Source organism: Phocoena phocoena, chromosome 17, assembly GCF_963924675.1.
Source record: "Phocoena phocoena chromosome 17, mPhoPho1.1, whole genome shotgun sequence".
Classification (NCBI taxonomy): domain Eukaryota; kingdom Metazoa; phylum Chordata; class Mammalia; order Artiodactyla; family Phocoenidae; genus Phocoena; species Phocoena phocoena.
Window position 1 is genome coordinate 72654174 of NC_089235.1, and position 15146 is coordinate 72669319.

Sequence of the window (15146 nt, forward strand, 5' to 3'; positions counted from 1 at the left end):
ATTTAGTGATTTGTCATGAGGACATGGACAGAGTATAGCTCCAAGTCTGGTCTCATGTGTATGCTTTTTTCTTAGACATTTCTCTAGAAGTGTCTTTGAAGTTAGCCGTGTAGAAGATGACTACTCACCAACCACAAGCTCATAATCTCAACAGATGCTGGACCATTTCCGACATCTTTGAAAACCCCTGCCTGAGATGTACATGCCACTAAAGGGAACCAATTTATGAGTCTGGAGTTGAGCCACGGGGAGAAAGGGGCAGCTGTGGCGGGGCGGGGCTTGGGAGGGGGCAGCCAGCCTGGGTCAAGCCCTTGGCTTGCCCATCATGAGCTGTGACTTTAGCCAAGTTATTCCCCACCTCTGATCTTCAGTTTAGTCCCTTGCAAAATAGTAAGAGTGATACAGTGAATGCACAGGTTGATGTCATTATTAAATATCACAGTGTAAGTGAAGATGTTTCACAAACTAGAATGCATCACATAAACGTGAGATATTATGAAATCAAATGCCCATTACTTGCTTCCTATGTGATTAATTGATCAGCTAATTGATTTATTCAATAATTATTTACTGAGGTCTTGTGGTATGAGAATAATTCTAGCGTTAATCTTTATAGAGATGAAAAAAGGATGAGTATCTCATTTCTCCTTTATTAATTAAAGAGCTGTGTTCATTCACTCATTCCTTACATATTTATGGATTGGGCAGCTCATGCGAAATTGTGATGACGTTATTCCTGTTTAGCGTGTAGATCCCTTAATACATGCTAGCTACAGCTATATTACTATTTCTATTGTTAATATTCTTATATGCTCTCATGATAGGTCTTGGAGAATTAATGAAAGCTAAGGCAGAGTCTTTGATCTCAAGATGCTCATAATTTTAACAGAGAAAAGAACATAAGTAAGTTTCGAGGCAGCATATTAGTGGAACACTAGACATATTTAGAAGATACTTAGAGCAGAAGAAAAACTACGGGGGCGTGGTGGAGGAAGGAGTCTTTCAGCGGGGTTTCCAAGGGAAGTGACATCTGAGTTGGGTTTTGAAGGATGATACAAGCTCATCATATGCATAAACTGACTTCACTTTGTCAGTGTAAACAAGGGGAATAGTGAACAAAGTCAGACAACACAGAGTGTGTTGCTAGCCCGCCAGATGTGAATTTGGGGTGGTAGGAAGTGGGCAGACGAGAAAAGTGTCTGGAGAGGCAGGCAAGGGAGGCAGCAGACAGAACGTGAGGAAACTTGGGGGCCGTGCATTTTGCTAGCAAATCAGATAAATGCACTTACCCCATCCACTTACGATGGTAGAATCTGAAATTTAGAGTTGAAGCTAATATTCATTTTGACTTTCCTTCTATAATGACCTTTCTAGATGGGCGTTCAGTCTACTGAAACACCAGGTGAGGATAACGTTGAGCGTTTCAGGTCAGGTAGTCCCGTGGGTGGAGTGCCAATTCTCAAGATAGAGAATATAAGGAGGGGACCAGTTAAAGAGTGTGGGTGAGGATGGAAGTAAGATGTAAGTGTTCAGCTTTCAACGTGCTGAGTTTGGGATGCTTCAGGGGCATCTGCTTGGAGGTGTCTAGTGAGCACTGAGTATCTCAGCGTGAGGCTTGGGCGAAGGTCTGGCCTGGAGATACATTTGATTATTACTGGCATGTCGGTAGTATTTTAAGTCATGGGGATCATGAGATCACCCATGGAGAGTGTGTAGGGTGCAAGCAGTAAAGGTCAGGGGCAGGTCTCTGAGGAATCGCAGTTTTTAAGGGAAGAGCAGAAGAGCAGCTAGAAGAGCAGCCAGAAAGCTGGAAGGAGCACGTGGTGTCATGGAGACCAGGGCTGGGTCAAGTGGTCAGCAGCTTCAAGGAAGCTGGGGACTGCAAACAGTCCCTGGGTTAGTCATGAAGAGTCCTTTGCAGATTTCACAAAGTGATGAGGGAAGAAGCTACATAGTAGTGATTTGAGAAAATGGAAACCACAAACTTTCCCAAAAATCTTGGCTCTGAAGAAAAAGAAAGAGATTGACAGCTAAAAAAAGAACTGTAGAACATTTGTTAGTAACTATCAACTTTTAGGTCATGAATCACCCACGAGAATGTTTTGAAAACGACATACTCCTCCATACGTACCGAATTTTGCATGTATTTTCAGGGAAACAGACCCCCTTAAACCCAGACCCTAAGTTAAGAAACCTTGGGCTAGAATAAAGGGTTGTTTTAATAATGGAGAGATGTGTGTACGTTTTTATGCAAAGAGTGAAGTGTCAGTGTTCAGGGGTAGACTGGGCATATAGGAGGGATGGGAGTGGGCCTGGATGGGGGGATAGTCGGTAGATGGATGTCCCTGAGGGCGTGAGGACAAGCTCTCGAGCACCGATGGGGGAATTGGCTTCAAACAGCCACCCTTTCTCCGTTCAGGAGAAACAAAGAGGGAAAGACGGGACGGTTCATAGAGAGTAGATGGAGGGTGGGGAGTTGAAGCCGCCGCTGATAACGGTCCCTCTTTCTCTGGCTGCAAGAAGTCAGGCTCCTGCTGAGAGTGCAGAGGTCATGGTGATACCCAGGCCTGGGGAGAACGCAAGAGAGAGACGACTGCATTGTCAGGCTGCGTTGAGACTTCAGTGGAGGCCGAAGATCCAATAGTTGTAAAGGCGCCAATCTGTTTGTCTGTGGGTATTTCTTTAGCCGTACTCAGGCCAAGACAAGTTGCAGAGGCAGCAGGCCCATCGGATTAACCCAACGGGGAGGAAAGGGGGCTGAGGGCAGTGGCAGAAGGGAAGTTGAAATGATGGACCCCAACCAATCGGAGGCCTTGGTTTATGAGCCAGTGAAGATGGATAACATGGTGTGGAGGGTGAGAGAGTAGAAATCACAGTGAAGTTAAAGAGCTGGTTTTGATGGAATAAAGTACAAAAATGCTAGAAGGAAGGAGGATTGTGGGATGTAACAGCAAGTGTCCCTTAGACAAGTGGCATTTACAGGGTGACGGAGCTCAGTGCCGTGCCAGGGTTTGGGGTGCGATTGTGGAGGTACTTGGCTGGAGTGAATGCAAATACAGTTTTCTGGGATTAAAGAGGCCAGGAAACTGAGACCAGACTATGAAATAGGCCATCTACTTTCCCCATAGATGACAAAGTCCCCCAAGGTTTTAGCAGGATTTGGGGTGAAGATGAAAATTACCAGCTGGCTGGCAAAGAATTTGGAGAATGTGGGAGAATGACCAGGCACGCCTAGTTGAGGATGAGAAGTACTAGAAGGTTTCATAGCTGGAAGATTGTGACTCAGAATGAGGGCAGGGGACATTATGGTAAGAACCCTTGTTTCCAGGACACAGCGGATAGGGAAGGATGAGAAGGGTTCGGGGATTCGCTGCGACAGCAGGCGGATGGTTTCAGAGGGCTGGCAGCTGCAGAGGCTGGCTCAGGAGTCGGGGGAGACCACCTCCATGTCGAGAAGACAGGCAGGGCTTGGATTCTATCCTCGGGCTGGAGGGCAGCTCACGTTTGCCACCTTTTCATTCTACCAAATAAGAACCCTTTTAAGAAAACAAAACAAACGAATCATTTTGTAAAAGGACATTAACATGCCAGGTTAGGAAGGAGAACTATCAACATGTCATAAAATTACGATACTTTACCTTCCAGATGCCATTTCCCAGATGGCTCCTCATTCCCGGAAAAAGTACAAAACTCCCTGTCGAGTTTCCTGTTGGATTTTTGGTTCCCAGAATGTAGACCCTCCATCCGTCATGGTACATAGTGACTGAACCCCTGTCCCTTCTGTCTCTGTCTTCTGGCCTGGTGGTCGCAAACCACAGCCTGCAGTCTGTTTCTGTGCAAGAGGTGTAGGCTCAGAATGTGACATAGAGCTAACGCACAGCAGAGAATGAACGTGGCCAACAGTGCTTAAAATACTGACATTTACTATTCGGCTTCTAACAGAAACTTCTCGCTCACCCCCGTCCTAGCCTGAAGATGTGCTGTCTTCTCCATCCTTCCTCCCAAGTCCCTGAATCATCAAAGTGGGTCTTTTCTGGTCTTCCTGGGCCATATAACCAGACCTAACCCCCACTGTGCAACACTCTTGACCAGGAAAGTGGGGGGGGGGGGTATGTGTGGCAGCATTCCTATCAGTACTATTAATGCTCGTGTTTTGGTTGAAAATGCCCTGTTTTACAAGTAACAGCGTGTACGCCCTTGTGCATTCAGCAACACGGCAGAGCTAGAAGCTCTGGTTTTGGGGTCAACACACGGTGGGTAAATCTTTAATAAATGTTACTGAGTGCTTGTTATGCTCCAAGCAGTTTGTAGGCATCAATCCATTCAGCCCTCACCCTCACCGTGTGTCCAAGGCCCACTGACTTTTTATGCCACGACACACACTGGGGACAACGATGTGGCATTGGGAAAACCAGATGGGAGGACGGCACAGCTGCTTCCACCCCTCCCCTCAGGGAGGCTAGAAGGATCAATAGCAAGCTGTAACCCTTAGCATATGGGAAACCCTCTCTGTGACTCAGGTGACATCAGGTGACACGACTATTCCAGTTTACAGAGTACGATCTACCCCATGTCAGAGCTGGCAGTGGGCAGAGCTGGGATTTGGGCAGGCAGGGTGCTCCCAGAGTGGTCCCTCCTTAAAATGTGCACACAGTGGTGGCCAGGACAGCCATGCACATGGCTGTGTGTGGATTAAATGAAACAACACACATAGCACATCGCAGCACATCTGGCAAATAGGAAATGGTTGGTAAACAGCCATGGTAATATGTGTTATTTGACATGATAAGAATTACCATTACAATCAGCATTTCTAGGCAACACGGGTGCAGCAGGCTCTCCGTGAATCACGGAATGTTTGTTTTTACTGCATAGTCACTCCCTGTATTAGTTCGGGCTATGTAACAAAATACCACAATCTGGGGGTTTAAACAACAGAAATTTATTCTCTCCCAATTCTGGAGGCTGGTAGTCCAAGATCAAGGTACTGGCAGGGTGGGTTCCTTCTGAGGGCTGTGAGTGAAAGATCTGTTCTGGAACCCTCTCCTTGGCTTGTAGATGGTAGTTTTCTCCCTGTGTCTGCATGTCATCTTCCTTTAATGTCCATTTCTATGTCTAAATTTTCTCTTTTTATGAGGACACCAGTCCTTTTGGATTAGGGACCATTCTAATGATCTCATTTTAACTCGATGACCTCTGTAAAGGCCCTATGTCGAAATAAGATCATGTTCGGAGGTGCTAGGGGTTAGGATGAATTTGAAGTGTGAATCTTGGGATTGAGGGGGCACAATTCAACCCACAGTACTCACTGCCATCCCTCTGCTAAGCTCTGGAGGTGCAAAGTTAAAGATGAAAGCATGCTTCCTGGGTAGCTCAAAAATAGGTATTTGGAGGCTGAACAGAGGTAAATACGTCTCTGGGTATTTTTCTAGTGTTATAAATGTTAAAACGGGTCCAGTGGGGTCTGCTATGTCAAGCATTTCTCTCTGAAGGTATAATAGACCAACAGCTAGCTCTGGTCACATTTTCATCTCTCAAATAGTTGCAAAATAACAAGGGACATCTTTTTTCTTCTTTCTGTTATCAAAGGAACATCTAGGGTTTTTTGGGGTTTTTTTTTTTTTTTTTTTTTTGAGTGTTAATGAGGGTAAAAATAGACCAGTGTGACGTGGTTCTCACTTGAAAGACGGTGTCTGGTGAGAAATCAGGTTGTCTGAGTCTTGGTCCCATCCAATAATGACAGCACACAAGTGTCTTCTGCCAGCGAGAGCTTGTGGCCGTAAGCTGAGAAAGCAGCATTAGCGAGCCTGTTATACTCTGCTGACTCCAAGGTCACGGAGGCTTGCTGGTGCCTGAAATGTTTTCCTGTGTGAAAGACCTTTCCTGCTGAAAGGCTTCAAAAGCGTTGATGTTTTTTCCCCCTGGCCGGCCTGGGCATGGAAACCACCTCCAGTATTTCCTCAGGCTTTTTCGATGTTCAGCACCTATCCCTTCGATAAGCCTTGAGGAGCAGAAAGGAATTCTTCTTGGTTCTGATTGCAAGAAGAACAGTAAGAATCCTGGATTCTTTTCAGTGCTTTAGAGTGTCTGCTTGTTATCTTCATTCTTGGTGATTCTTAAGAAAATCACATTGATCTTTTCATTTAAAAAATGGCTCTGTGATTATTTGAACGTTGGAGAGAAGGTCAGGCATTTGCGACTGGCTTGACATTTCTGCACTTTGATCTGATTAAAAAACTTTGAAAGGCTCTTCCCCCCTAACCCCACCATTTTTCAAATGAGAGAGAGGAGGGCCAGAATGGGAACTTACCCTTGGTTACTTACCCAACCAGCAAGCGAGAGACCTGTTCCTCCTGTCTTAACACAGGTCTGTAGTTCCGTGGGTGTTTGTTTTGTTTTAGCTATTTTTAACAGCTGGAATTACTCTCTCTGGGCCTTGAAATCAAAATCAAACATTTCTTTCTTTAACTGATATCCCTGTGGAAAGGAACAAAGGAAGGCAAGAAGACAAGAAGGCAAGAAAAGAGGAAGAAAGGAAGGAAGGGAGGGAGGAAGGAAAGGGAATTAAACACAGTTTTCCATATATTGGTGGAAATTTTCAAACATATTTTAGTCTAGTGATTTTTTTTAAGCTGAGTCTACATTAAAAGGGAATAATGCTGCCTGGAAGGGAATGGAAATACCTTGATATCACCCCAAAGCCTGCCTGTACCAAGGTTGCAGGCCGTGCTGCCCCTCTCGTTCCCTCCCCTCGGCCCTGCCCACCCTCAGCAATGCTTAGGTGTACAGGGCAACCTAATGGCACAAGGCTGTCCCGGGTTCCAATGCTGGCTCACTACCTTTTAGCTGTGTGGCCTTGGGCAAGTCATTGGCCCTCTCTGGCCCTCATTCACTTTTCTCTTCTGTAAAATAGGGATAATGTTGTCCATCTCAGCATTGTACTGTAAGACAGAATCAGATCATCTTGAATTTGCCAGCCCACTAGATGGTAGACTGTCTGTCCCCATCACAGAGGTAAGGGCTGTGTGACATGGGTGAGTCTCTCTTCCCTTCAGGGTCACCCTTTCCTTTCTGCTAATGGACAGGCAGGGCCACGTTCTTCTGAAGGCGTGTTTCCTCCAAAGTCTTCAGACCTGTTGGTGAACTATTTCATATGTAGGTTGTTTACAGTATGAAAGAGTCATCAAGATTCCACACCACAGGTTTGTGTCAAGGGCTGAGAGGGAGTGCATTTGCTGCTGGGAAGGAGGTCCCAGGCTACAGCCAGGCAGATGGAAACCATGCTGGCAGGGTCTGAGACCAGGCTCTACCCTGTGACCTTGGGGGGTGCCCGGTGACCTTGGGGAGTGCCCTGTGACTATTCCTCCCGGTGGCTCATTGCCTCATCTGCTATGACTAGGATGGATCTGAGTTAACATAAGTAACTCAAATTATGTAGTAAAGCAACATCTCTTTCTACTTATGATTATACAATGTGTTTGGTGTATGGGTGACCATGGCAAGCACCCAGGCCCACCATGTGAAAGTGAGAGGGGTGTGATATAGCTGAAGACCTCAACAGACTCGCCCTGTTACCCCGAGGACATCGGGCAGTGGGTGTCGTAATCAGATTTGGAGGTGACCCTGGTCGCAGTGTGTCGATGGCCTGAGAAGGGATGAGGGGGCCAGTGACAGGGAGGCCCATTTGGGTCTCAGTAACTGGAGCATCTGGAGTGAAATTGATGAGGGCAGAATCTAGGCGGAAAAGAAAGGACAGTTCCCAGAGGGGCTGAGGAGGCAGAACTGCCAGGACAAAGTGAGGGAGAAGGTGATGAAGGTGGTGGGATTTCTGGGTTGGGCAACAGGGTGGGTGGTGGATGCGGTCCCCGAGGAAAGAAAGAGCACGGTGTGGGAGCAAAGAGCAGGCTGGAGAGAGGGGGCGGCGATGGGTTCATCTGGGGTGTGCTGGGCTCACAAAACCTTGAAATGCTGCTGTTTCCGAAAGTTGCTGTATTCGGCAGCAGGCCTCCTGGTCGGGCACGCGTCCTGTGCTAATGGCCTGACCAGGAGTCCCAGGGCCGGAGGCGGGAAGGGAGATGCTGACAGAGGCCCTCCTGGGCAGGCACGAGGCTGCGGTGAGGGGATGAGGCGAATTCAGCAGGAAGGTTTTGAAATCACCAACAGTGATTTGTGCTCCTTTACCCCTTAGAGAACTTCCCCCAGCACCTCAGTCAGGCTCCTACCTCTATAGTTTCAAAAAGACAGTGACCCAAACACAGCAAGAACTGAGCAACTCGGCCCAGAGGGAATGGGATCGGCTGATTTCACTACTCCTACCCCGAGCGGGCTCTATGCAGCTCACACACAGTAGCTCATTCTTTCCCAATGACCATCTTAGAAGAGAGCATCTGGTAATATACCCATTTTACCGATGAGGAAACTGAAGCTCAGAGAGGGTGAGTGCTTTGCCCAGAGTCACAGAGCTGTTAAGTGGAGGAGCTGAGATAAACTCCTGGAACCTGACTTCTTAAGCAAGTACGTGTCATGTATGCCGTCATGAGTTACAGCTGCTGGATGGCATGTATTCCCTAAAACTGGAATCTACTGTGGACCTGTTTCCAAAGTAGCCACAGAGATACGAGCCTGAGCTTCAACTGCGTCTGTGAGTTACATTCAGAGTAGGTTCAGGTCCTGTTAGAAAATAAATACACACAAATACATAGCTTTCCTTTTGGTCAACTGTAACCATTTAAAAAATATGATGGGAAACAATCCCATTCCATTCTTAATGACACCGAAAATTAAACAGAATAAAATTAAAAATCTTTTTCTCAAATCAGTTTTTCCAAATAACATCCACAAAATGTTTTCCTGAAACTTGACAAAGTGATTTTCAATTTCATCTGGTAAATAAACAACCAAAAAATATTTTTAAAGGAAAAATAATGTGGGAAAACTTTTACCATTTGACGATAGAATATAGTATAAAGTGACTCTAGTTTAAGCAGTTTGGGAATAGAGCCAGAATTAGCAGAGATGAATGAAAAAGAATTGGTACTCACCAAAGAAAACTCATTTACATATAAGGACTTAATATATGATAAACGTGGCATTTCAAATTCAAGGGGAAGTGATTTTCTTATTTATTTATTTAGCTAGGTATTGGCCACACTGGGCGGCTTGTGGCATCTTACTTCCCTGACCAGGGATTGAACCCAGACCACACAGTGAAAGTGTTGAGTCCTAACCACTGGACTGCCAGGGAACTCCAACGATTTTCTTTTTTAAATAAGTTATGTTGACAATGCAGTCTGTAAAATATATTTTAAACAAAGGAAGAAAAAAGTAATTAACAAACCACAGATGCTGCATTTCGGAGCAGACTATCCCTTTGGGTGAGTCTGAAAGCTGTCACCATCTCATTCACCCGGAGAGGAGGTCTGCCTTGGAGTAAACCGTGGATTCTGAAGCTGAAGGAGCGGGGCTCAAGCCCAAGCACTGCCACTTATCAGCTAAGCACTTTGGGTGTGTTTACTGGATCTGTTTCCTCATCTGTAAAATGCGCACAGTAGTGATGCCCACAGCATGGGTTATCGTGAACATTAAACAGCAATGGTATTGCGAGGTTCTTGGCAAATTAGTAAACTCCTGTGAAATGCTACCAAGATCACCCAGCTTTCGTGCTTCACTATGCTTTTGCATTCACAAAGAACTTGTTCTCAGAATTTTCATGAGATGCATGTGGAACCCCAGATGTTAGATTCTGCATGGCAGCAATGGCTCAACCGGGGGTCCTGCCAGCCAGGGGAGGGGGACAGTTGCGGGGTGTGGCAGAGAGCTGACTCCAGGCCCTGGGATGGCGACAGATGAGCTGACTCTCACTTTGGAGGTGAAATTCACCCTTTAATTAGAACGCTTTCCCCTAGACATCAACCTAAATAAAGGTGGAGGGCAGCCAAGGCTTCCATTTTAAGACCATAATTGGCAAGTTCCGTCCTGAAATCCCATCATAACTCTTCTCTGAAATTGCAGTGTGCTCACCATCTAAAAATATGCACCTCGGTTTGGCCATGTTGCAAAAATGCCACTTGTAATGACCATGAAAATAGCAGCACGTGGAGGATGCTTAAGGAAATGAAAGCCCAGGGTCTCTTACAGGGAAGCTGGGTCCCAAGTTCAGAAATACACGGCTCCAGATTCTGAGGGTGGCCCTGCAGCTCTAGGACAGGTGTGGGGCTTTCACTTCCTCTTGCTGAGTCCACGCGAAATCTGGTTGCATTATTTGGCCACTTCTCTGGATAAACCTTTTTTCTCACTCTCTTTTTCTTTACTTTCTTCCTTCCTTTTTTTTTTTTTTTTTTTGTCTATAAACAATGTTAAATTTATTAACAAAAGTCCCCTCACAGAGCAAACTTCAGATCTAGGTAGTTTCACTGATGAATTTTATCAAAGAATTCCATTCTTTCTCTTTCTTTGTTTCTTTCTTTCTTTGTTTCTTTGTTTCTTTCATCGAAAAGAAGGGTGGTGGTGCTAGATCGGTTTGCTACTTTATTTACCATTCTAATTTTAGTGATGCTCAGTGCTCTGGTGTCAAAGACAAGTTCAAGATAAAAATGACAGTCTTCCCCGTGTAGCCAAGAGCATGATGCTGTCAAAGACAACGACCTTTTCCTACCTGGGGATAATTTTCTGGAGAGGATGCTCAGCTCTGTAGGAAGCTCAGAGGGATGGAAGGAGCCCTGGTTTAGAGCCAGGAGGCCTGGGTCCGTCTCTGGCTTGGTCACTGTCCAGCTCAGCATTCTTGGAAAGTCACATACCTCTTCCAGCTTCCGACTCCTTATCTGTGAAGGAGGCATTAGAGTCCCTTCCCCACCCCCATCTGGGGTGCTGCGAGGATCAAACATGATGATGTTTTACAGACAAGGAAACTGAGATGAAGGCGTATCAGCCCCAAAGGGCTTGGGCGATAAGTAACGGCACTTTGTAAAATGTGAAATGTTACACCTAAGATTGCCACTGTGTTTTGCTAGCACAAAGTAGACACTCACAAATATTTGTCATAAGGGTAAACTGCTACCGTCTTCTGGGAAAAAAAAAAAAAAAGTCAAAGACAGAAAGAAAAAATAAGTAGATAGATTTTCTCCATTAACTATCAGTGCTGTACCCACTGAACGGTTCCATACAGTATTCTGGTATTAGCACTCCCAAGTGGTCACGGAGGCCTATTCTGGGAGGTGGCATCGTGCCTAGTTTGATGCCATTTGTGGACAGAATAATGCACTCATCCCCCTGGACCCACAGTCCTTCCTCACGGTGGAAGCTTAAGCCCCCCGTGCAGGGTCACCTCTGTCCTCACAGGGACACAGGTGCTCTGGCAGATTTCTTTGCCTCTGCCAAGCATCTCTGTGACAGCCACAACCAGATATCCCTCCCTCTCGCCATGACAGCATGTCCTGTGCGAGGACTGGGAAGCAGCAGAGTAGAGCAGTGGGAGGCACAGGCTCTCTGGATGCAGAGACCTGCTTTCCATCTTGTCCACTCCGAAAGCACAGCACGCTCTCGGGCAAAGCTGTTTCCACATCCCTGTGACTCATTCATTGTCTTCATCTTTTAAAGAGGAGGTCTTAGCTGAGGTTTTCCAGGAAACAGACTCTGAGGTGCAGATTTGCATGCAGAAAGTTCAGTGCTGAGTGCTCTTGGGAGAAACACCTGTAAGGAAGCGAGGGGGCAGAATTGGGCAGGGGGAGAAGTAACACATTGATGCAAACCAAACAATGGCCGCATTGACACCTCAGTGAGCTGTGAAGCTGGCCGGCCCTTGGGAGTTGGCCCATCTTGAGGCAAGGGGGCTGGGCCTTTGTATACCCACAGGGACTAGTTTGGGGATGAAGGCTGACCCTGTGGAGGGGAGGCAGCTAGCCTAGACCTAGGTAGCTCCTAGAGAGGGACTCAGCTGGGAGCCCCAGCCATAAGCCTCCAGCAGCTGGGAAATGAGAGCCTTGGTCCTGCAGGCAGCCGGGCAGCAGATCACACTGACGAGCCTGTTCTTATCATGGTTACTAGCGTTATTCTGACTTTTGCATTATAACAACTGTACTACAGTGTTTGTCTTGTCATTTCACGTTCTCTCCCCTCTACTGTGAGCTGCTCAATAGAAACGCCCATGCTTTGGTTGCTTTGGTTGCTTTGTTTTTCACCCCTGTATCCCTAGACTTGAGCACGGGACCTTGGCTCATATAAAAAAAAACTCTTAAAAATCACAGTAGAATGGAGAGATGGATAAAGAAATGGGGTCACGGGGCTTCCCTGGTGGCGCAGTGGTTGAGAGTCCACCTGCCGATGCAGGGAACACGGGTTCGTGCCCCGGTCCGGGAGGATCCCACATGCCGCGGAGCGGCTGGGCCCGTGAGCCATGGCCGCTGAGCCTGCGCGTCCGGAGCCTGTGCTCCGCGACGGGAGAGGCCACGACAGTGAGAGGCCCGCGTACCGCAAAAAAAAAAAAAAAAAAAGGGAACGGAGACCACCAGGAGGGAGCCCTTGGGCACCCTTTGGGGGCATCGGGTGGCACTCCACTAACTGTCCCTGCTTTCCCTCCTAGTCGCTCTGGACTCGTGGCAGTCCCTGGCCCTCTCTTCAGTAGTTGTTGATCCATCCATCCGGAACTTTGACGTTGCCCACATCAGCACCGCTGCCACGAGTGACTTCTCTGCTGCCCGAGACCGCTGTTTGTGGGGTAAGGGGAGTTTCCACCTCCAGGTAGGGGGTTGATTGGGACGGGACCCCTCTCACACAAGTGCTCCTCAAAATTCTGACCTCAAAAACACATAGGAGACCCCGAGATCACCTGGGGTGCCTGGCCGGAAGGACCTCACCTCGGGGAGAAGACCCTGGCGGGGGGACTCTGCTCTGTAGTCTACTCATCCTCCTGCAGTGTTGGCCATGGTCACGGTCTCCAAGGGGCTAAGCCAGCCAGAAAATGCACAACATTGAACCCGGTCAGAGGAAGATCAGAGGGAGGACCTAGGGGGTTAGTCTGAGATGGAGATGCATGGAAGCTGTGACGGCTGTCCTCAGATTACAGGTGGGCCGTCGTGGCCAGGAGGAAGGATATTGTTCTGGCCAAGCTCATGGAGCAAGCAAAGGCCTATGGGTAAAACTCAAATTTCAAGAGACATTTTTCAGTGCAATATGAAGAACTTCCTAATAGGCAAAGCTGTCCACGGATGCATACTTCCTTTACAGGGTTTCAGTCACTGGTATTTAAACAAAAGCTAGGTGACCATATGATCAGAATGTTCTGCAAAGGCTTCACCTTGTGAAAGAGGCCAAGATTGGGTAACATTTACACTTCTTCAATTCTGAGATTACATGGATCCTCTCCCCTACAAGATTGGATAACAATATGTGCATATTACAGCCAGGGCCACCATGTACGGTTGTATAGGTTGTACATCACGCAATTCTGGGTGGTGCCACAGCACAGAGACTGGGCTATGGATAAGGCCTTTAGGCGATGCACAACTTGCTCAATCAAAGGAAGCAGCAGTCCTTTCAGAGCTGTTTTTAGGACTGAATACCCTAATGCCATGAATCTTTTAAACAGTCTAGTGCATGACCTGGTACACATGGAAAAGGACGTAACCCCTGACGGAAGGTGGTGGGTGTGATGGGGTTGGGGAGGCAGAGGGAGACGAGGCTGAAGAGGAAGGCAAGGGCTGGAGCGTGAAGAGCCTTGTCTGCTACGACTTCAATCGGAGAATGACAAGAGCACATTTGTGAATAAATAACCAACCAATATCCGGACTGTTGTGTGGAAAATAGATTGATGGGAGGGTTGGGTCCTCCACCACCACTATTTTATTCCCAGCCCCTAGCACTGTGCCTGGTGTTTAAATGAAGAAGTGAGTGTTTGTATAGATGGATGCATGCATGCCTCGTTGGATGGATGAATGGATGATGCATGGGTGGATGTACAGATTCATGAGGCGCGATTGGATGGAAGGATGGCTAGCTGGCTTACCCCCTTGGACACTTTGACTTTGGGCTGACCCTGAAGGGGGATGAGGAGGCTGCAGCAGAGAGCCCACCCAGGGTCATCTCTCCCAGGTTAAGTATTTCCTGCTGGGCATCCCAGGTTATCTTGGGATGAATGGAAGCATGGGTGGGTGGATGATACACAGATTTATGGATGTAAAATTGCATGGATGGTTGGATGGATGATGCTTGGATAGATGGAAGGTTGCATGCATGGATTCATGGATGCATGATTAGGTGGTAGCATAGATGGATGGATGGATGATGGATTCATGGATGCATGATTGGATACATGACTGAGGTGATCTCTCAGGCCCAAGCCCCACTCATCTCCTCCTCCGCAGAATGCTCCCATCACCAGGCCTGCCTTGTCACCACTCTGCAAACCCAACCTGGCGCTGTGAGGTGTATGTTCTATGCTGATACCCAGAGCTGCACACACAGCCTGCAGGCCCAAAACTGCCAACTTCTGCTCCGTGAAGAGGCCACCCACATCTACCAGAAGCCAAGTAAGTGCTGGCCTGTGTCGTTGCAGCCATTCCTGAGGGCCTGGGTGTGGCTGGGAGGGACTGTCCGAGCACCTGGTGACTCATGGGCAGTGGCTTTTGAGGTTCTTAAGGGAAAGTCAGTCAAAGTCATCCTAGGCTCTGTGGCACTCACATGGGATGGACTGAAGGAAGGTGAAAAACCCTACCTCTGACCTAGAACTTCTCTGCACTGCCTTTATTCATTACTTCCTTTGAGTTATAGAAGCCATTTTGGCCTTTGCATTTCTGAGTAAAATAATTAAATAGACCGCTTTTTAACTACTATTTTAGAATTTAGAAAGTTGTTTCACATGCCTTATCCCATTTGATACTCACACTATCCTGTGAGGTGGCAAGATAAGGGTTTTATCCCCGTCTTAGAGATCAGGAGACTCTGGTCCAGGGAAGTTAAGTTATTTCTCTGATTTCGCACAGCTAGCGATGACAGAACGGGGACTTGGAGCCAGATCTCCTATCTCTAGAGGCAGTCCTTTCCCATAAAACCGTGTCACCTAAAGACCACACCACAGTGCCCGGAGAGAGCAGCTGCTTCCGGCTCGGTTTAGTTTAGAAACATTGAATAACGTGCTATTATGTGTCAGCCCT

The 15146-nt window shown here is 47.2% G+C and overlaps 1 protein-coding gene across 1 annotated transcript in view; it reads left to right on the plus strand.

Moving 5' to 3' along the window:
- The window catches only part of TG (thyroglobulin), a 243760-nt gene that overhangs the window by 115571 nt on the left and 113043 nt on the right, over positions 1–15146 (plus strand). The window contains exons 36-37 of the mRNA XM_065895070.1: positions 12578–12712; positions 14358–14522. Of these exons, the coding sequence (XP_065751142.1) occupies positions 12578–12712; positions 14358–14522 (300 nt within the window). The remainder of the gene's footprint in view (positions 1–12577; positions 12713–14357; positions 14523–15146) is intronic.